The 20,375-nt window shown below is 54.1% G+C and overlaps 6 protein-coding genes across 6 annotated transcripts; all 6 read right to left on the bottom strand.

Annotated features, from left to right (window-relative positions):
• Positions 1–768: 768 nt before the first annotated feature.
• On the bottom strand, positions 769–1,947 carry AYL99_09489 (hypothetical protein; the record flags this gene model as incomplete). Its single annotated transcript, XM_018840996.1, has 1 exon — positions 769–1,947. One exon carries the CDS (start codon positions 1,945–1,947, stop codon positions 769–771), a length of 1,179 nt encoding a protein of 392 aa, XP_018689677.1.
• Positions 1,948–2,765: 818 nt separating this feature from the next.
• Positions 2,766–4,211, bottom strand: AYL99_09488 (hypothetical protein; the record flags this gene model as incomplete). The annotated part of the gene is made up of 2 exons (XM_018840995.1): positions 2,766–4,084; positions 4,145–4,211. The coding sequence occupies 2 exons, from the start codon at positions 4,209–4,211 to the stop codon at positions 2,766–2,768; spliced, it is 1,386 nt and encodes a 461-aa protein (XP_018689676.1).
• Positions 4,212–4,814: 603 nt separating this feature from the next.
• Positions 4,815–6,638, bottom strand: AYL99_09487 (hypothetical protein; the record flags this gene model as incomplete). The annotated part of the gene is made up of 1 exon (XM_018840994.1): positions 4,815–6,638. The coding sequence occupies one exon, from the start codon at positions 6,636–6,638 to the stop codon at positions 4,815–4,817; it is 1,824 nt and encodes a 607-aa protein (XP_018689675.1).
• Positions 6,639–10,528: 3,890 nt separating this feature from the next.
• Positions 10,529–12,388, bottom strand: AYL99_09486 (hypothetical protein; the record flags this gene model as incomplete). Its single annotated transcript, XM_018840993.1, has 4 exons — positions 10,529–10,738; positions 10,848–11,943; positions 12,020–12,145; positions 12,219–12,388. The coding sequence occupies 4 exons, from the start codon at positions 12,386–12,388 to the stop codon at positions 10,529–10,531; spliced, it is 1,602 nt and encodes a 533-aa protein (XP_018689674.1).
• Positions 12,389–14,712: 2,324 nt separating this feature from the next.
• AYL99_09485 (hypothetical protein) lies at positions 14,713–16,597 on the bottom strand (the record flags this gene model as incomplete). Its single annotated transcript, XM_018840992.1, has 3 exons — positions 14,713–15,094; positions 15,152–15,254; positions 15,310–16,597. The coding sequence occupies 3 exons, from the start codon at positions 16,595–16,597 to the stop codon at positions 14,713–14,715; spliced, it is 1,773 nt and encodes a 590-aa protein (XP_018689673.1).
• A 1,235-nt stretch (positions 16,598–17,832) lies between these two features.
• AYL99_09484 (hypothetical protein) lies at positions 17,833–19,503 on the bottom strand (the record flags this gene model as incomplete). Its single annotated transcript, XM_018840991.1, has 4 exons — positions 17,833–18,155; positions 18,219–18,380; positions 18,431–18,552; positions 18,602–19,503. The coding sequence occupies 4 exons, from the start codon at positions 19,501–19,503 to the stop codon at positions 17,833–17,835; spliced, it is 1,509 nt and encodes a 502-aa protein (XP_018689672.1).
• Positions 19,504–20,375: the final 872 nt, after the last annotated feature.

The following is a 20,375-nucleotide window of genomic DNA, read 5'->3' as shown; positions in this document are numbered from 1 at the left end:
CTCTATCGGACCGAGTAGATCTCTCCGACTCGAAGAAATCCAGTCTCAGTTCCAATCTCATTTGCTCCCGGTCCCTAATCCAAATCTCTCTTAATCCCAGCGTAATAGTTCGCAGCTCTCGATTTCCTTTCCTATTTCGTCCCAAAGTCGAGGTTGTCATCACCAACACCCCGCCCCCCAAAAATAATATTCGATACTCGGGGTTTTTTGTGACATGATATGACATGACATAATGCCTTGATGCCTGATAACATTCCCTTTTTGAAATCCAAGCTGCAAACCAAGAAACCAAGCAAGCAAGCAAGAGACGCCGGTCGCTATGCAATGCAATGCAATGCAATATCATACGTATGCCATAGGGTGAATATCCAACGCCAACAGAGGTATTTCCCGTAGTATATATAATGTGTTCAACAATTTCCATGCCGGTGTGGCCGTGTGTCATGTCGTGTCATCGTTAAAGGGTTCGTTTCGGAGGAGACGGGGCACATCCGGCCCTCCACGATTTGGTTGTGCAGTATTTCTTTTCAATGAGTTCTCCAGATCCGTGTCCGGGTTTGTCGTTCGTGGTAGTGGTGGGGTTATGGCGGCGGTAATGGGTTGTAGCCAGACTCGTTTCCGCCACAAGTTCAAGGTGATGTTCAGCCCAAGACCCCGAGCGACATATATATTTGCCATCAAATAGCAATACCGTATCGCTGGATTAGCTGTTATCCGCCTTGGATTTTCCATCTGTTCAGTTTGAGTCCCGTCCTCATATGTGGTATCTCATTTCTGGAAAACGTTGCCGCCACTCAGATTGATGCCGCCGAATGTCCACTGCCCCGCAGCCCAGATCCATGCACCGAGTTTTGGCTTTTGCCCTTCTTTGACTTCGTTCACGAGGTTGGTCACGCCCTGGAAACTCGTCTCGCTTCGATCGGAGCCCGATTTGCTATCCCTCGGAGGCACCGGGGTGCGGCCGACGGGGCTCGTGACGCCGTTCATGGCATCGACCGCGGCGATCGCAGGACCTTGGTCGAAGAAGTCAACCAGTACGAACGTCGACGGTTTGCCGTACGCCGAGTTACATTGGGACAGACTGTACCCCAGATTTCCGACGCTGTTGCCTGGCGAGTTGGTGACGGTGATGTTGTCCACGTTGGGAGTCTCAATATCAAACAGGCCCTCTTCGTACAGGAAGTGGTTGGTGAATGCCATCCGGTTAGAGGCGATGGCCGCTTCACTGTTTCCCTGGACACCTGTTGGCCGATCCGGCAGACAGGTGAAGTTGTCGGGGGAGGTATTGTCGTAAGGATTCTCAAATATAAAGGTGAATTCGTCCATCAGGTAGGCATATTGACTTGGTATGGACGCAGGGTCTGAGATAGATGCCACGAATACCATCAGTCTTGTGTTGGCATTGATCAGCTCTTGCAAGGTCGGCCAGGTGCCCGATGCAGGAGGTGTGCTCGTCGAAGAAGGGACGTAGGCGTAGTTCGTGATCTGTGCCGTGGTGAAATGTGCCCCCAAGTCCTCTGGGGTGGCATTGTCCGAGTTGACGAGGAGGACGGTGACAACCTCATTCGGGTTATTATCCAGCCATGTCTTGATCTCTTCTAGCCAGTCTGATAGAATTCCCGCATCCAGCAGGTCACAGGAAGAATGGCATAGGTGGTATTCACCATTGGACTTGTGGACCTGGGCCGAAAGCAGACGGACCCCAGCGGAGAGTTGTACTGTCGAGTTGTAGTATTGGTTGCCGGACGTCGAATAGCCAGTCGAGGCATCTCGAACGAACGGCGAGTCGTGAGCACCTAGGTGGACGATGCTATTGTAGGGTTTCGAGCAGAGGGAGGGAGAGTTGTTGCATGCGGTCGATTGACGTTTTGTCACTGATACGTCGAGGGACGCTGCCACGCTGAGGCTGACGAAGGAGACGAAAGAAAGAAAGGACCGCAGGTGCATGTTTGCGGACGCAGGAGCAGTATATTATCACACTCGGCTGTAACAGTGTTCCTTTCCGTCCGTGGCGAGGTATGTCTATCCAACCTGTGTAGCAGTTAAGTCGTCCAACAAGCACCAGGCAAACGAGTAGTACAAAGGGTTAAGGGCGACAGAACGGCACAATGCAGAAATAAATGAAAGAGAGGAAAGGTCCGAAGGCCTGCTTCTAACCTTGACACAGCACCATAGACATGGGCCTCGTAGCGGTTGAGGCTTGGACAGAAGCCAGAAGCCTTGTGTGTGAAACCCGGAGCCACCCAGCCGCGCGTACGGGTTCAGCTGGGCTGTGGCAGAGCCGAACCTATCCCCCCAAGTCTGGCATGCCGAGCGAACAAGTCTCAAACTGGACGGGATGAATCAAGCTTGAAACGGGGAATGATGTGTCCAATCGAGTCGAAGAGGTCGGCGGACATGTAAAAGTTTGGTGGAGTGGTAGGGCGGAAGGTTGTTTCGGCGTGGTACGCAGGGCCTAGTGAGCCTAGTGGCCCAGGACACAGCCCTCCTAATTTTGGATCCTCCTGGAAGAAGCCGGATCTGGGGTACAGGGCTCTGCTACGAGCTGACAGAATGCAGCCATTGACGTATGGATACACACCCCAGGAGGAAAAGCAGTATGTGCAGCTCTGTCTGGGAGAGTGGGTATCTTCTGGGATGATTATGTGCTCAAGAATATAGTGAGAAATGTGACCAGATCGAGGGCGAGAGAAACGTCTGCCACCCATCTTGCTACATCCGTTATCAATCACCTGCCCTTCCAGCGCCTTTTTGGCTCTTCGTCATCAGCCTCTCCTCGTCATCTTCTTCTCCTGCTTCTTGCGCATCTTCTCGTTCTCTCTCTCCAGAAATTTCCTCTGCTCTTCGGCACTCATGCCCTTCATCTTCCGTTCTCTTTCTTCCTTCTTCATCTTATCCAATTGTCTCAATCTCTCCTCCTCCGCCTCCTTGTCCGAAATCTTCTTGAGCTTGCTCTTTTCTTGCTCGCGAATCGTGTTGATCTTCCTGAGGACTTCGGGTCGGAGGTGGGATTGCGAGACGAGGTAATCGGGCAGGCGGAGGAAGACTGCGAACAGAGGCAGGGTCGGGAGGTAGTTGCCGTCAGAAGGCAGACGAAGCGAGATGTGCAGGCGCTTTTTCGGAACCGTTTCGTTCAAGTTGCTGGGTTTGTCCTGCGGCTGATCCGTGATGATGAGGTACTGGAAGTAGTCGGGCCCAGCTTGGTGAAGAGCGTCGATGAGTTCTTTGGTGAGCATCCAGTCACTGATTTCTGCCGATTCGCTCATGCAAGTAGCCCAGTCGGGGAGTTTGGCGTGGTCCTTGGTGAATGTGAGGGAGAGGTCGTAGCGTTCCTCGCGGAGTTTGCGCATCGCCAACTTGTTGACCACGGCGAAGACGAACGGGTCGTAGGTCGAATTCCCCACAGATTTTGCCTTGCCTGCTTCCTCGGAGCCAGGGACCGCTGGGGGGACGAATTCTTTCTCTTTGCCGTCAAAGGTATAGATAACGGCTTCCATCCGTTCGGGTTTGGGTTTGATCGACTCGATGAACATGCCCGTGATTTCTTCCGCCAGCATCATAAAGGGGTTCATGCGTCTCTTCAGGTAGATCTTGACATCCATAAACGCCACATTTTGTCGTCCGGTCGCGTACGACTCGTACTCCCATGCGGCCTTCTCCTTCAGCAGATCATCCGAGATGCTATCTCCCTTGTTCTGCACAATCTGCTTAAAGAAGCTGGCGTCCACGGGGGACACTCCACCTTCCCCAGTAGATTCAGTATTTGGGACTGCACTGTATCCCACGACTGCAAACTCCCGCTCCAAAACAGGAGCATGGACAGCCATCCATTTCTTCGCTTTGCGACGGTTTGTCCTTGTCCCCCAGAAATGTACCAAGAGCGCCAAGAGGATAAAAGGGACAAGGACACCTTCCATCATGAAGTCGGACAGCTGGGTTCGTTCCCACACGCGGTACCATTTCGTGTAAACGACTGGGCGACCTTCGACGGCAGCACCCGTTGCAGTAGCTGCTTGCGCATCGGCGGGAGAGGCAGGGATCGAGGCCGGTGAAGGCGCAGGCGCAGCTGCGAAATCTGCGAAATCTAGACCACCGGCATGAGTAAGTTTGAGCGTGGTGTTCGGGAAGAGTGCTGTTTATTCACCTGCATCATCGGCGACGATAGGCGCCTGGGAAGGCTTTTGGCCGAGAAAAGCTTTAAAGATATCCATGATGGCCAGATAAAACAGTGGTCTGGATCAAGCAAATGACCCCGACGGTTGTCCTGGCGCAGATGAGGGCTGCGCTGCGTTGCGTTCACAAAGGAGGAACGGAGAGAGGGAGAAAACCCGTGGAGTAGTAGAAAGTGCCTGAGGGCCGAATTGCTCCAGCTCCCCACAATTTCTTGCGAACACACTCCACGTAGTAATAATAACGGGTAATACGCAAACTCTACTACGTTGTATTTTCAGGGCGAACTGGTTACGAAGTCCCGAGCTTGTTGTAGCAACCCCAAAGCCCAATGGAAATGCTGCATAGGATATACCTCTGTCCTTTCAAAACAAGATATGGGTGAGCAAACAGCTAAAGAACCGAACCGTCACGAATGTGATGATATCGTTGAGATCGTATACAAGACAACGGTACATAGAAATAGTAATCAAGCCATCTCCCTGGATCCAACGACAAGATCCAGAGCCTCGCAGGGGTCTGAATTCTATTACATCAACATCGTAGCCTCATCACGCCATTAGTTGGTAGTACACAGCAAAAACAAACGAAAACTTTTGTCTCAAAGCATCGCTAAAGCAGATCCAAAATGAGTCCCAACAGCATCACCGCGCGTAGGCTGGAGGAGGATTCGCTTCTTCCTCCCGAGACACCGGTCCGAAGCTGCCTTTAAGTCTTTCCTCTTCATAACGCTGCGCCATCTCGTTCGCCATCTTCATCATCCATGCACGCTCTGCAATGCTGCCCCCGTTGGATGGATCGGCGACAAACTGAAGGAAATTCGGAAGAGCAGGCCGCGATGGGCCTGCAACGGAATGGAGCCCGGCTTTCTCGTTGACAAGAACTTTAGGCTCAGCCGATTGCTGAGACACCGATGGCTCCTTCTGATCGAGCAGATACATCGAAGCCCGAGGTGTCTCGTCGTCATCGCAGGATGTAGGAAATGTTCTTCGAGTGTGGATCCGAATGGTCGCGTTGGGATCCTTGGCTCGCGGGGTTTGGTGGATGTCCAACGGTGGTTCTTCGATCTGATCCATGGGTTCCTGTGTAGGCGTGCCTTCACTGACGCTACGTATCCCTCCCCGGCGAAGCGATTCAAAGGCTGCTGCTCGCTTGGCTGCCACAGGACTTCGGGGAGGTGTGACTGGATTGAGACCTTGAATCGGATCCGGAGACATCGTAGTAGCGGCAGGTGCTGAGAAGACGGACGCCGCAGTTGATGTGCTTTCCGACACACTAGCGGAATCAGCTGTTGAACTGTCTTCGACAACCATTTCAGGTTCCCCTGTTTCCGGGTGAGGCCGCAGGTCCACCACACGCTTCTTCCTTCGGCGCGCCCTGTGCGCTTGCCCATGTCTGCCACTGCCCATGCTTAGACCGTGACTTGAAGAAGCAAAGCTCGACAGAGGCGGACGAGACCAGCCACCATCAAAGGTATATGCCGTCGACGCACTGAGACTTCCAGCATACGAATGGGTGCGAGACAGGGCTGGGGTTGTTGTCCTGGTCAGAAGCCCCGTCATCTCGCCCCTTTCCAATGGACCGGTCCAGGCTCGGAAGACGGCATCCCGAATGGATGGAGTGAACAACGACAACGTACGGTGTGAATCGGTCAAGGTAGCTAGCCGGACCAGGTTTTTTCGTGAGAACAGCGACTGGGTCTCGATCGACGAATCCAATGACAAAGACGCGACTTCTGCTGGGGTCAACACCGCGCCGGTAGAGTCAACCGGGTCTTGAGGTGGGCTGGCCAGCGGATCAACCACCACTTCATCTTTTGAGACCTGTGTGGCCCCAAGCTGACGTTCCTCTCGTGCTTTATCCTCTGGTACCAACAACTGCAGTGAAAGTCGATGAATGATTGCAGGCAGCTCGTCCATCAAAAGTCCTCGCAGCTGACTTTCAATCTCCTTTTGAAGGAAGTTGGCCACAAAGGGGATTGAGTCAAAAGTCGACGACACCCGTAGAGACTCCAAAGGGTCGTTGCGAAAGACCAGTGTCAACCCTTTCTGTCTCGAAAAGACAAGGATAATAAATCCCGACAGACGAAACTCGGACAAGGTGATTTGTAGTGGTATAGTCAGACCAGTATCGGCAGCCAAGGGCCGTGGTGTAGCAAACGCCGAGCGAGTGCGCAGGTATGTGTTCAATGGATTTGCTTGAACTTTTGTCTTGAGGGTAAGATATGCGTTCCCATTGTACATCATCTTGAACGTGCCGCGGAATCTATCCTCTGCCAGGTCCCCAATCTCCAAGATCTCCAGCTCGGGAGGAACATCTCCCAGGTTGAGTTCATTAACGATAATGTCATCCACAATAATGGCGGGCTTAGGGTCGGCTCGATTGAGAGCATTTGTGAGGAGTTCTTGGGCGCGTGGTAGGAAGCCGGCGTCCGTGGACAAGGGAGACCAGTTGAAGTTGAAGGCCATTGTTGGAACGCAATTGTGAAATGTGTTTTTTTTTTCGCCTTATGAAAGCGGGCGACGACGTCTAGCTGGCATTGTTTATCTTTTGTGCATCTGTGTTCTGGTTCGGGGTGCCTGGACTGCTCACTCAGGCAGAGCACATGCGCGCACCCGGAGGTGGGAGGGCCAACTGATATGATCCGGTGACGCGATCGGCGGCCTTGCAGAGTCTGCGGACGCCTCACCAGCCGCTGGAAGAAAACAGGACAAATAGACTGAAATCAATAGCAATGGAAGATATTTGCAACGCAAGGAGAATGTCGTTCAATCGTGGTTGTTGTTGTATCCTGGATGTTGAACCACCAGGACCAAGTACCGAGATTACGACCAAGAAATTCTTGTCATTGCAATTCCATCACCTGAGATTCGGAACAAGCAGGCGAGTCACGTGCAGCTCGTCCGGGTTGCCCTTCTGGGGGCATCACGTGTATGACATCATCCATCAGGCCACAGACAACACGACAGGGGTGGCATAAAGGACCTCAGCCTTGTCACAATCACCGATTCTTGGGAGAGACAGTATATCAACTTCGTAATGTGTCGGTAGGCTCCCTCGGATAGACATCTCAGACGGTATTGTACCCCCGTGGACCGCTCTGTAAAGGTAATCCTGCAGAAACACTCGAATACTATGTGAGTTGGTCCATCCAAGTTGTTCTGCCAGACCCGGACCTCATCCTGGACAATTCTTCACACAAAGTGAAGGGAAAAAGCGGGTCCCACATGAGAGTGTAGGAGACTCAATGGATATTATTTGGATTCGCAGAAATTTCTCTAACAATCGCAAAGACCCCTACTCAGGAAAGAGACTACAAAGAGTCAACAAAACAAAATGGGACAGAAAGAGACTTAACGAAGTCAACAAGCGAAGAAACACTGGTTCTAGTAGGCGATCCTCCGATGAATCCCAGATATGTCTGGTCAAACTAGCACCGGGCTAGCAGGCAACATATCTCGATTCGAACCTCCTCCCCTCGAAAGAGATGTATCAGGTACCTGGCACTGACCAGGAGTCAATACATCTCGACCGGAAAAAACCTGCCCCCGCAGGTTTCACTTCCCACCACCTCCTGCAAAGGGGCTGGTGGAAAAAGTGTTTTTGTTTTTTCTGAGGAATCAGAATTTAGATATTTGAACAGTACTACCTTGTCTCTCTGTGTGTGTGGGTGTTGAGATGAACGTTGTGCCCTAATGCTGGTTGTTTTTGGCGGGCTCCCGACTCAACAAGGATTCACAACAACTAGACCTTGTCACCAAGGACCACACCTGGCAGGGCCTCAGACCGGTACTTGCACAGGACTTGACTCACCTGTACCCGCATAAGGAAGCCAGCGTCATTAATCCACAGGTCTGGCGAAAGCCGTTCATCGCGCCCTCGTGCACAGCCACTCTATCAAGTATAAACACTCTCAGAGCATATCAGAGTCCCATCAATGTCGATATTTTCAGATCCCCAGGCATTCTTCGGGCTGTATCTATTTAGGCCTATGCTCGATCCCACACATCACAGTTTCGCAGACTGTTGCACACGCAGAATACCTTCACAAACCATTTCCCATGGGCCACCTATAGGACCATTTGTATCGCATTGTTTTCAAAGACTCCGTTCTAGAGAGGGAGCTGACATGATGTGACCGCGGCACGGGCGTGGAGTGCTCGTCTTTGAGCAAGCGACTTGCAGGTCCGGAAATGGCTCCCAAGGTATGTGACCGCAAGTAGTTCAACTCAAGAGCCGAAACAAGAGCACTGGGAAAGAGCAGGAATCGACTTATCCTGCCTACCAAACGGAATGTCAGAGACCAAACAGCTACGGACCTTTACTGGGCGTATTGTTCGCGGGAGAAACGTCTCGCAGCACAGGTCAAAGTCAGTCCGGCAGTCCGCTTCGGGCTCAGAGAGTCAAAGAAGGTGACAGGTCACCTTATGCATCATACACGCCACAATGGACCTCTCGCCCTCTGCCACACGCCACCTCCGGCTTATGTTGCACCTCCACGTTCACCTCCACACTACTCCGCCCCGTGCTTGATGGGGGTAAATTCATTGCTACCGCGGTCAAAGCCGAACGAAAAGCCGAATCTCAAACACGACAAGCAGGAAAGGTAACATCTCTTGCCCCCTCTTACGAGTGTCGTCTTTCTGTGATCGCGCCATTCTCTTTGTCCTTCGCACAATCTTTCTGCCTATCGAAAGAGCGAATATTCATGTCGTTCAACGTCTTCGTGGGATTAGCCAATTAACTATGGCGTTCGGCTAAATTCGAAGCGATGCTTGGGCGGGTCGTCTCGGACAGTGCGATAATACTGATCTGCTCCTCTTTACTACCTTGGTTTCCGACCATCCAAGCGGGAAGACTGAATAATGCTCGAAGATGCAAACACCGCGGGAAGAGGCCGTATGTTTGACGCCCACCGGCACCTATGCATGCTAGCAGGGCCGGCACTAGCACCAACAGCATCTTGACAGGGGAGAAATGGGGGTCGCGATCGCCACCCGCATGGTGCTTGTTGATGACGGGAACGTGGAAACGAGCTCTGTCTGTATTCTTTCTTGGCAAGAATGAACGATAGATACCAAGCGACGGCCTTTTCGACTCGTGCAATGCAGTGCCGTGCATGCTGAACGAGCGCGCGTCACCAAAGGTGAAAAGGCGTGACAAGAGCAAAGGCTCCGCCACCGCTGCTGCTGCTGCCACACAAAGCTTGTCGGTATGCATGTATGTTCCTGATCTCGAATCTCGAATCTGCCCATCTCTCGCTCCACCCGTGCCCCCCCCACCCACATCTAAGCATCTTTGTCTTGTCAGGATCATGCCGTTGCGATTGTACCATCCATGACCCATCATCAGCACGGTGCCATTCAGCCTGATATGGTATGCCATAATACCATAAGCAAGCCACTGACTGAAAGACTGACTGACTGACTGACTAATCGGATGGACACACTCACTCACTCGAGTGAGCGAGCGTGCATGTTCATGCGCATGCGCATAGACATGGACATGAACGTTCACATCTCGTATCTCGCATCTCGCATCCCGCCCACGGCATATTTCTCCCCACCGTTGCCGTGCCACCGTGTGTATGCGTTGAGAGAGAATGGAAGCGTGCTTGCCGGGGCGAAAGGGGGGACTTGGAAGTGACACACATGATCCACAGCGCGAATGCGGTCTGTATACGAAGGAAGCGCCTTATACCACGATACGAGACACGACATGCACCTCGTATCATATAACTAGCCACGCCGGACAATAATGAGATGTTCATGCCCCATTTTTGGTATTTGTATGCCATGCACGCACGCTCCTTCACCGCTCATGAGCAAATGTCCCATAACACGAATCTGTGTGACTGAGACAGTATTGTATTATACCTTTTACAAGGTGTCACAGTGGCGGAACATAATATAGTAGAAAGAATTAAGGCTTTGTGTTCTATTGAATGATTCATCACGCTTCGGACTCGTTGCGACTTGGGCTCCCCTGGCTCACTCACTCTTGCAGTCGATCTGGCGAGGCCTTGCATTGGGTATCCTGAGTTTGCCTCTATTGTCTTGTCTTGTCTCGTCTCGTCTCGTCTTCACGCGCATTTGTGTACATTTCCCTGTGCAGGCAACATGCCCACACCGACTATCGTGTCTGTCCACCTCACAACAGACCGTGCCGTTCCAAACGGTATCATGACCACGTGAACAGCCATTACAAGCTCCAGCATATCTTTCCACAAACCCATGCGCAGGCATACACGGGCAGAAAGGATACGCGTGAAAGTGACAATCTGGCAAAAGGTGACCTGACGCAACGCGGGATAACAAAACACGACGTGGCGTGCCGTGGCGTGGCGTGAAGCGCGAACCTATACCACGTTGCGATGCTCGACGACAGCGGCGGCGTCGATCTTCTCGGAGCCCGAGGCCAGGGCGGCGAGTTTCGGGTCGATGTCGACGTCGACGAGGCCGACCTCGGCGTCCTCGCCGTCGAAGATCTTGGCGATCTCCTCGAGCGTGGGGCCCTTGGTCTCGACGTACAGGAAGTACACGAACACGAGTTCCAGGGCGATCCAGCACTATAAATGTTAGTTTTCGTGTCTTTGTCTATCGAGTAACCACGGCGAGGGAATGGACATAGGGGGTTAACGTGAAAGGAGAGAAGAAAGGGGATACAGGAACACTTACGGTGTAGATGGTATACAGCTTCCAGTTGGGCTTCAGATGGTCAAAGCCCAACGGGTTGACATACTGGTTGATGACCAGCGCGACCTGGACCCAGAAGTTCATGACCATGAGGCCCTTGGCGCGGATCTTGAACGGCAGAATCTCGACCGTGTAGGCGACCAGCAGGCCCGACCAAGCGAGGGCGTAGGAGAAGTTGAAGATCCAGATAAAGGCCACAACGGCCTGGCCCGCGCCCTTGTTGTGGTCATCCTGGTAGATGGCGGAGCAGATGGTCCAGATGGTGAAGCACACGAGCATACCCGCCGTGGCGGCCAGGAACAGCGGACGTCGACCGACCTTGTCGCAGAGCAGGGCGCATGTGCACGACACAATCAGCGACATTATGGCCAGACCGCCGTTGAGCCCCAGCTGGGTGTCGGAGCTGGTAATGCCGATCGAGTTGTAGATGTCGGTGGCATAGTACGACACCAGGCCGTTGCCGGACCACTGCGAGAACAAGCCCAGCGACGCAATCAGCAGCAGCCGGTAGCGGTTGCCGCGCGACTTGAGGAAGTCCAGGTAGCTGGACGATTTCTTGGCGATGAACTCGAGCCGCAGCGTCTCCTTGATCTCGGCGTATTCGAATTGCACCGTCGGGTGCAGCTCGTTGCCGTTGGCGTGGTACTTGGAGAGGATGGCAAGCGCCTCGTCGGACCGGTCGCGAGATATCAGCCACCGCGGTGACTCCGGGATCCACCAGATGAAGATGATCTGTACGATGGATGGGGCACCCTGGACGATGGTGGGAATCCGCCACGACCATTCGGTCGGGATGTGCTTGGTGCCGAACGACAACCAGGTGTTGATGATGGATCCCAGGTTCCACAGGCAGTTGTAGATGGCCGTGATCCGCCCGCGGTGCTGAGGGTGGCACAGTTCGGTCAGCAGCAGGGGCGACGACAGTTGGGCCATGCTGTTGCCGAAACCCATCAGGAACCGCCCGCCCTTGAACATGGCGAGGTTCTGCGAGGAGCCCTGGACGGCGGCGGCGATGATCATGAGAACGCAGCCGACGACGATGGCCACCTTTCGACCAAAGTGGTCAGCGACGAATGGTCTGGGGTGTCGACTCGTGTCAGCCAACGGAACTCCTCCAGGATTTCACCAAAAAGCATGGACAGCTCTCGACTTACACGACCGGCAAGCTCGCAATGGAGCCAATACTGTACAGCGCAGTCAAGAGGCCCAGGTTGGACCCTTGGGGGTTGTCGAAGTAGTCTTTCCATTGATCCAGAATACGGATGTTGTTCAACATAGATCTATTCCTCCGTCAGTCGCCGTCCCATCAAGACGAGAGCGTTTCGCCCGTCAATGGGGCATTTTCCCACTTACCCATCGTAGCCCGTGGTCGCGGAAGCCACACAGATGATGGCGGCATAGAAGTAAAGCTTCCTCAAGCCAGGATCCCGGAACCAGTTGACTCTTTCGAGCTGTGGTGCTTCAGCCTGAGCGATCTGGACCTCGTTGGCGTGCGAGACGCTCTTCTTTATTTTAGGAACCATGACGGCGTGAGTGACCAACTCGAGAATGAGTAAGGAGGCAGTCGAGGATGTTGCACTCGAACTTGGGAGGGGGTGGCGCGTGAATCTATCCCAGCGGACATGGCGATATATGTACTGTTCGGGTCGAGCACACCCATCACCGTGGGAAGCATTCCTTCCTCCCAAAGGAGACCATCGAGACTATCTGCCGACTTAGCCAGGAAGCCGGCTGAATTGCGGGAAAGGAATCATTGAGCCACGGAGCCAAAGGAGCATCAGCCTGGCACGTATTGGACTAAGGTGACAGAGCAGAGTGGATCGACGGACAGACACAGGAGGTGCCATCGAACCCTTCCCCCCCAAAAGAGGTCTGTGCTGAATCACAGTGCCGCCACCGTCCTTTCGACCACTTGCTCCCGGGGGGAAAAATGTAACCAGGGAAATCCCAAGCTTCGATAATAATCAAAGTGCTGGGGTGGCGGATTGGCGGCCATTCCATTCGTTCGCTTGCCGTCTAGCGCTCCTTCTGCAACCTAGGAAGCTTCCCAGAAGGCATAGCTGGGCACAGCTGAGTCCGCTAACATGACACAACTCCTCTAGGTAGAGACCGGGGTGCTGCAGCCAGTAAATAGTGGGCTTTCGCTGTCGTTGCTAGGTCGATCGGTACTTGTAGATTTGATTGATTTGATTTTGTTTTCTTTTGTACTTGTCCCATATTGATAATGCGGAGCCTTGCGGAGAGAGGTGGATACAGAGGCGAAGGATGATTGTCCACCCCCCTTTCTACCCCGTACTATCAGATGGCGAATATTAATGCCCCAACTTTGGCCAGCTGCGGAGAGATAGGGAATCATAGGGACGTCGTACTGGGAACACGAGCAAAAGTGTGCCGGTGGCGTTCATGACGTCGCTAAGGCACGAAATCTTCTGGAAGGGTGTGCTGTCTTTTGGGGGCCCACGAGCCCCTGCATGTGAACAACAACACCAATCGACGAGCCGGAAGTTGCATGGAGGGAACCAATACGACTGGAACAATCTTCCCTCTCGGTACCCCAGATCGTGGGCAGACGGGACTGCTCCATCAATCAGAACACGCCCTTTCGTGGCCGTTCACTGTCTCCTTTCCGGGGCACGAGAACTCCCCAGCTTGTGGGTGAGGACTTCCGGCTAAATTCCCATCAGGCTAATCGTCGGGCAGGCTGTGGGTAGCCCCCACGGGGTGGTGGTGGTGGTGGTGGTGGTGGTGGTGGTGGAGAGACAACAGCTGCAGCGTCGTCTAAACTCGGGGTCCGGCTTATCCCGTACCTTCTTCCCTTTAACCTCGAGAATAATAAGTTCGTGAAAAAAAAGAAACGCCTGTATTGGCCGTAATTGTTGCAGCTGGTAGAAGTCCGATCTCGGGCAGTGTACCTGCCGGATCGGGAAGCGTGAGGCTAAATACAAGGTAGATAGGGAGAGATGCTGGTGGTGTGGTGTTCATGGATGCCGAAATACTGGACGCCAGACCCTCGTGGTCTCTGGGCATCCTTCAGGTCTCACTCAACAAACATGGGCATGCGCAACCAGCCACATGGTCCAAGTGGTTGATGGTGTGGTCGAGTGGTAGCGAGGGGACCACCAATAATACCACAGCTCGGCCACGAGATGTAATATCACACAAATCCTTCCAGATCAATTAGACTCTGACACGAAGACGCGAGAGCTTGTTTTCTTCCAGAGTTGAACCGAGAATGTACCACAATGGAGGAAAAGCTCCCCGAGGCAGCCCCAGGGTAAGGGGGATCTTGAATCTTGATGACGGACGACGGTCGACGGTCGACGGCGCGTGCCAAGTTGGTAACGGGGTCCCGGGGATCCCTCGTACCTCGTTCTTTCGGGAACCAGTCCAGGCGAGGCGAGCCACACATTACCCGGGGAGTAATCACCCTTGGCTCTCAAATTCTTTTCCTGCTTGGTGTGTGCATCGAGCAGCTTAGTGGTGATATCTGTGCTGGACGGCGGAAGCATGCGGGATGACACCTCCAGCTAGCTGATCGATCTAGGTCACTAGAAATGGAATGTCGCAAGACGACCACAGTGGTCAGACCACATGCTGGCTACGAGATAGTGACGGTGTCTCCCCTTGAATCGGGATTAGCACCATCCCAAAGCATATAGGCATCATGCAAGGGAGCTAGCTCAGCACAGCCGAACATGCTCAATCAGACACGGTGCAGGCAGGCAGATGGATTCTGGACGCAAATGTCCTGGTATCAATTAACACTTTTTAAGCACAGTTCTATACGTAACCCTGGGGTAATGTTCACTGGACTGTTCTGCACAGCACAGCACCATTACCATGGATTTTACACAATCTCCTTGGAGGGCACGTCCACGGCAACCTTCTTCTGGGTCACCTCATCGACCGAGGCACCGGCGTCGGATCGACCCTCATCCTCCATTTCCTTGGGGCCCTCCTCGGCAGGAAGGTCCTCGATTTCTTCAGGCAGAGTCAGGTTCAGGATCATGGAGACCATGGCGGTGATGGCGAAGCCGGTCTCGCAGATCAACTCAATGGCATCATAGAAGCCGCGGAGCGCGTGGTTGGATCCGTTGTAGGTGAACACATAGCTGAACCAGGTCGGAACCAACGTTGCTCCGTAGCCCAAGGCCAGCGCCGCAGTGAGGATGAAACGTGTTCGGCGGTTGAAGGGGACGCGGTTCACGATCGCCATTCCAGATACGGCGCTATCATTCCAATGTTAGTTTCAGGGAACTTTTTCTGAGGGGACGGAGACTACTCACACCGCACAGAACAGGAATGTGGTCATGCCTCCAATAACGGGCGAGGGGATGGCAACCAGCGCGGCAGAGAATTTGGCGAAAACACCGGCCACGATAAGGAAGACTGCATGAATTGGTCAGTCACGCGCCACGGCTCTCATCGTGAGCTTGGAACTTACAGCAGCAGAAGTATCCCGCCTTGCGGTTTGCACAGCGGGTCAGGGCAATGACGCCGTTGTTCTGGGCGAACGTCGACATGGGCGTGATGGTCATCAAGGCAGCCAGGCATCCGTTCAGTCCGTCAGCCAAAACGCCGCCCTGGATACGAGACTCAAATTGACGACCTTCGACCTCGAGGCGGGAGACATCGCAAGTGGCGGTGATATCGCCGATGGCCTCGCAGGCGCAGATGATGAAGACGACCATGATGGGCAAGACGATGGGCCCGTAGAGCGAGAGCTTGAAGGTCTTGACCCAGATGAAGGAGCCGACGGGGGCCGCGGTGATGCCTGAATCGTCAAAGTATCCACACGCCGCCGCCACGATGCAGCCCATCAGCAGACCGATAATGACGCTGGTCGATTTCATGATCGGGGAGCCAAAACGCTCGCAGATCAAGATGGTCACGAACACCAAGAAGCCCAGACCAATGTACTCGGCGCTACCCCAGGGGAGAGCATGCGGAGCACCCACTTGAGGGCAGACGACGAAGGGGCCGCTGTCGGGCCGCGACGCGCAAAGGCCGGACCCGCCAGCCCAGTTCTGAAAGCCCGACTCGATCAGCGACACACCGATGAGGATGACCGTCGGTCCCGTGACGATGGGCGGGAAGATCTTGCGCAGGGCCTTGGGGGGCAAGAAAGAAAGCGCGATTTCGACCAGAGCACAGAGCGCGCATGTGCCGATGAGAGCGCCATACGCATCCGGGCAAGGCAGGCGGTTTCCATCGGCATCGAGTTGACACTTCCCGTTGGCATACATCTGCGAGAAAGCGCCCGTGGCAACGGGGATGATGGCGAAGGACGTTCCCACGACCGAAATCAATCCCGTGCCCAGAAAGTACGGCGTCCTCCAGATATGGAACCGGGTGATCTGGATCGAGGACAGGATGCCACACACGATCAGGGATGTGCTGACCAGGTATTGCTGGTAGTCGGCCGTCAGGTTAACACCTCCTTGGCCGGCGAGGATGATGGGCGGCGTCATGATACCAGCCAACATGGCCAGAGCATGCTGGAAGCCGAGGAGGAACGCCAGGACAATGGGCATGGGATCATGGAGGCCGAAAAAGGGTGCTGCGCGACGAGGCTTCTTGAGAAAAGGGATGTTCGGTCGGAAGAGGAAGGCATAGTCATATTCGCCCACCAGACCATGCTTGGTGAAGAAGGTCTTGCGTACGCCGTTTAAACGGTCGGCGAAGGTCTTTTTGGGGCTCATATCTGGCCCAATGCGGTCGGCTTCACCCATCTCTCGAGGAAGTCGACGTGAGGAGTTGAGTTCACCGAGGACAAGGATAATGCTGGAGGGGCGTGTGAGGGGGAGCTTGCTGTGGTCGCGTGCTCAATCGAGTGAGGTCAGTTCGTGTGGGAGCATTTCCACAAGCCTCTCAGCGAAGCCCGGCTCTCTCTTTATACCGATTCTGCTTCAGCTGCCATCGGAGCGCAGACTCTGCCTCGGCGGACCATGGCCACCTCCGCCCAGGAGCTCCAAAGCCACTTCTCGTTGATCAGGCGCTGATCATGATGGCGTCGGGCCAGATGGGGGTCTGAAGAACAAGCCATGGCGAGAGTTCTGAAAAGGGTGCGGGACCCAGCAACGGCGGGCAGCGGCGACGAGCAATCAGAAACAACATATGCTCGGCACTGATAGATAACTGGGGTCCCTTGGGCATGGCCAGCGACCATGAAGAACTTTCTCCGACCACCGGGACACCGGAGTTCGCTGGGTTGCGTCGGGACACGCCTGTGAGGGGAGCCGCGTTATCGACGCACGCTGATTGGCTCGGAGCCGACCGACCGGCCTGGTTGACCAATGCCTGCGACACATTTCTTTTCCTCGCTCCCGCTTGCTTCTTTGCTTGTAAACGATCTATTATTCTAGATCGTTATGTTGGCGACGTAGTGCCCAGACACCACTGGCGTTCGGATAGCAAATCCTGCCTCGAGTATCGACTGCCCAGAAAGATCAGCTGGTGTGGCCTGGTCCGTGGTCGGAGTTCCCCCAATCTCTGCCACACAATATACCGAGTACCATGCCCACACACCATTTTCCTGTGATCCATCGATAGAGAATTAAAAAAAACCACCAAAAAAAAAACAAACGGATCACGCTAGCAACCCTAATATCAGATCTGCATCGGCGCCCTCCTATTGGCCCCTCCGACCTAATCACACGAATCCCGTTGTCATGCGTTTGGTGTAAGAGCATCTGACAACGCGGTCTCGGCATTTCTCCCGCTGCACACAAGGCTCGTGATGTATCTGGGGTTTCTTTTTTCTGATTTAGCAGTCACGAACTAACATTTGCTGCTTGGGGCCAAGGATCATGGTCAGGAATGGTTCAAAGTTGATTGTGTTCGTGATACCAAAGCTTAAAAAGACTGACGGTGTTCACTGCGCGCCTTGGCGTTCAATCTTGACCACTCCGCTTATCTCGATCATCCTGTTGTTCTATCTGAGTGATTTGCTTCGCTTGACGTCTCGTCAAAATGTTCGGGCCAACGGACTCCACCTTCTCAGCGTCGGACCGAAGAAGAAGAGGACATATACCAAGGCCACCAACCCAATAGAGATAAATCCCAGGGTCGAGAACGCCCACCTGATGTTCATGTTGGCAAACATGGCAACACCGGCGTGTGCACAACCTGCGGCGATCAGGAAACTCGGGATGAGGAAAGCTGCAATGGCGCTGGCGGCCACGTTCGGGTACGAGTCGGTGATGTAATTGAGCATGGCCAACCACAGAAGCGGATCGCAGAAGCCAAGCACAGCGCCCGCCACGACGGGAGACCAGTATGATACAGATCCTAACCACGGTTCGTCAGGGCTGAATGATCGGCAGAACAAGATTTCGAGATGTCGATACTCACCATCGCACGTCCAAGCAAACCAAAACAGACTGATGGGGAACAGCCACACAGTCACCAATGAGGTGAGGAAACGAGCTTCGGGCCTTTGGCGTCCGTGCTTCAACCTGTCTCGGCGGAAGAGGTAGGTTTGAACAGGCACGAAAATGAACGTCACCGTGACACCTATCTTGGGTTTAGCGACAAGTCACCCATATCTGAGCGCAATGACGTACCAACACAGAAATTAAGGTAGGTCAACGAAGCGCCAATGTAGCTGAGACCGTTGTCGAAGACAAACACGTCGAAGACGCCGTCGAGGTAGAGGAAGAGCAATCCATAGGCAAACCCGTTGTATCTGAGCCCATCAGTCAGTCGAGGAATCTCCGGAACGCGCAATCACTCACAGGCCAAGCGAGATGACGATGGGTTCGGTGAACATGATCCTCAGCGCCATTGTCGCCACAAACTTGAGCTCCCGAACGGCGGACAGCTTGCTTGATCCCATCGCGATGTCGAGTTCGGTCTGGTCGACGCTCCCCCGTCTCTTGACTGCCCTCGCAATGACGATTCGGGGCAGGGTTTCCGGTATGAAACACATCCCAAAGGCGAATGCGCCGCCAATGATGATGTTGATGTAGAAGATCCAGCGCCATCCCAAGCTCTCATTCTCGGCGATCCACTCTCCGATCGGAGAGCCCAAACTGGGCCCGAAATTTGCCGCGAGGACGAAAAGAGCCATGGGCTGCGCCGCACCGTCGTGGTCGCCAAACAGATCGGCAATGGTTCCTGCCACATTGCACAAGGCGACCGAGCCCGCGCACCCGATAAGGAAGCAGAAGATGACCAGCATGGGGAAGTTGTCGGCCAGCGCGGTGCCGATATTCAGGATCGCATAGAGAGCGATCGAGACCACGTACACCCATTTCCGGCCTCCAATGTCGGAGAGAGGACCAAGGAATGCAGGCCCGACGGCAGTACCGACGATGAACATGCTCTGGCCGAGCGTGGCCACCTGTGTGTTGCTGGTCCACTTCTCCATGATCAAGAATTCGACCGAGACGTACGTCGTCGATGTCAGGGTGACGAAGACCTGGAGAAGGCAGTACACGAACGTGATATACCACTTTTTCCAGAGCGGCCATCGAATCGGATGTGCATCCGAATTGGTTTCGATCTTGGAGAGCAGCGCAAGAGGATCCTCCTGGTCGATGGTCGCTTCAAGATCGGTGTTTTGTCGTATACTTTCTTTCTTTTCGAGCATGTCCGGAGACGGCTCCGGTGGAGGCGTCGTCGTAGCACCCGTCATGGTGAAGACACTCTGCGTAAGGCCCGAGTAACAGGTCCAAGGGGTCCAGATATGCACCGTCCGTGGGAGAAAAGATCTGTGCCCAGGACGCAGGCGCGAATCGACGTCGTTATGGTGCCACGAGACAGATTGACGGAGCAAAAAACGTCCTCCCACAGAGAGGGGGAATGTTGATGAAATATGAAAAGCCCACAAGTGGATTTGTGGAGCCTGGGGCGAGCGATGCCATGGCCACACATAAGGATCGAAGTCGAAGCTTGCGAGTGCTTATCGCAAGGCTTGAATGTAGCCAGTGACGTGGTGGTGGGAGAGTCTGGGCAGGGATCGCCTCAGCAAGCCCTGATGACTCGATGAGGGAGCTACTGCCACCCACCGTTGTTATCGATGGAGACGGCCACGGGGCGAGCTCAACGAAGACCATGATGGGCCAGTGACGGGAGCAGAAATCCAATGTGCAGCACTGATAGCGGCACCTGTCGGAACAACTGGCGCGGTGGCTGCAACCTTGGAGCCAAAATTCGGGTTGCGATTTTGTGTGATGACGTGAAGTCCAAGCTTTGGCCTGCACCGAATAGGAAAGAGGCGGACCGGGGTCTCGGGATTAAGCCAGCCCATATACGGCCTAGTGGCTCGGCCCCAGGCGAGCTGCGTCTCCCGAAATCCCGCTCCCGAACAGAGCGAAGGGGTATTATTACTCGACATTCACACAGCTGCTCATCTAAGAGCCAGCTGAGGTCTGCACACCAGTCAGCATGATAGATAGACATTGGCTAACTGATTCGTAGATGGCTCGGGGCTTAACCTGCTGGACGTTAAAAGCAACTCCTGACCGTCTCGGCGAGCTCCTACGAATATCTATTTCGTGCCGACAG

This window comes from Fonsecaea erecta, assembly GCF_001651985.1.
Source record: "Fonsecaea erecta strain CBS 125763 chromosome Unknown Scaff9, whole genome shotgun sequence".
NCBI classification, from domain to species: Eukaryota; Fungi; Ascomycota; class Eurotiomycetes; order Chaetothyriales; family Herpotrichiellaceae; genus Fonsecaea; species Fonsecaea erecta.
The sequence above is the reverse complement of the archived record's forward strand: the minus strand, read 5'-3'. Positions and strand labels throughout refer to the sequence as shown.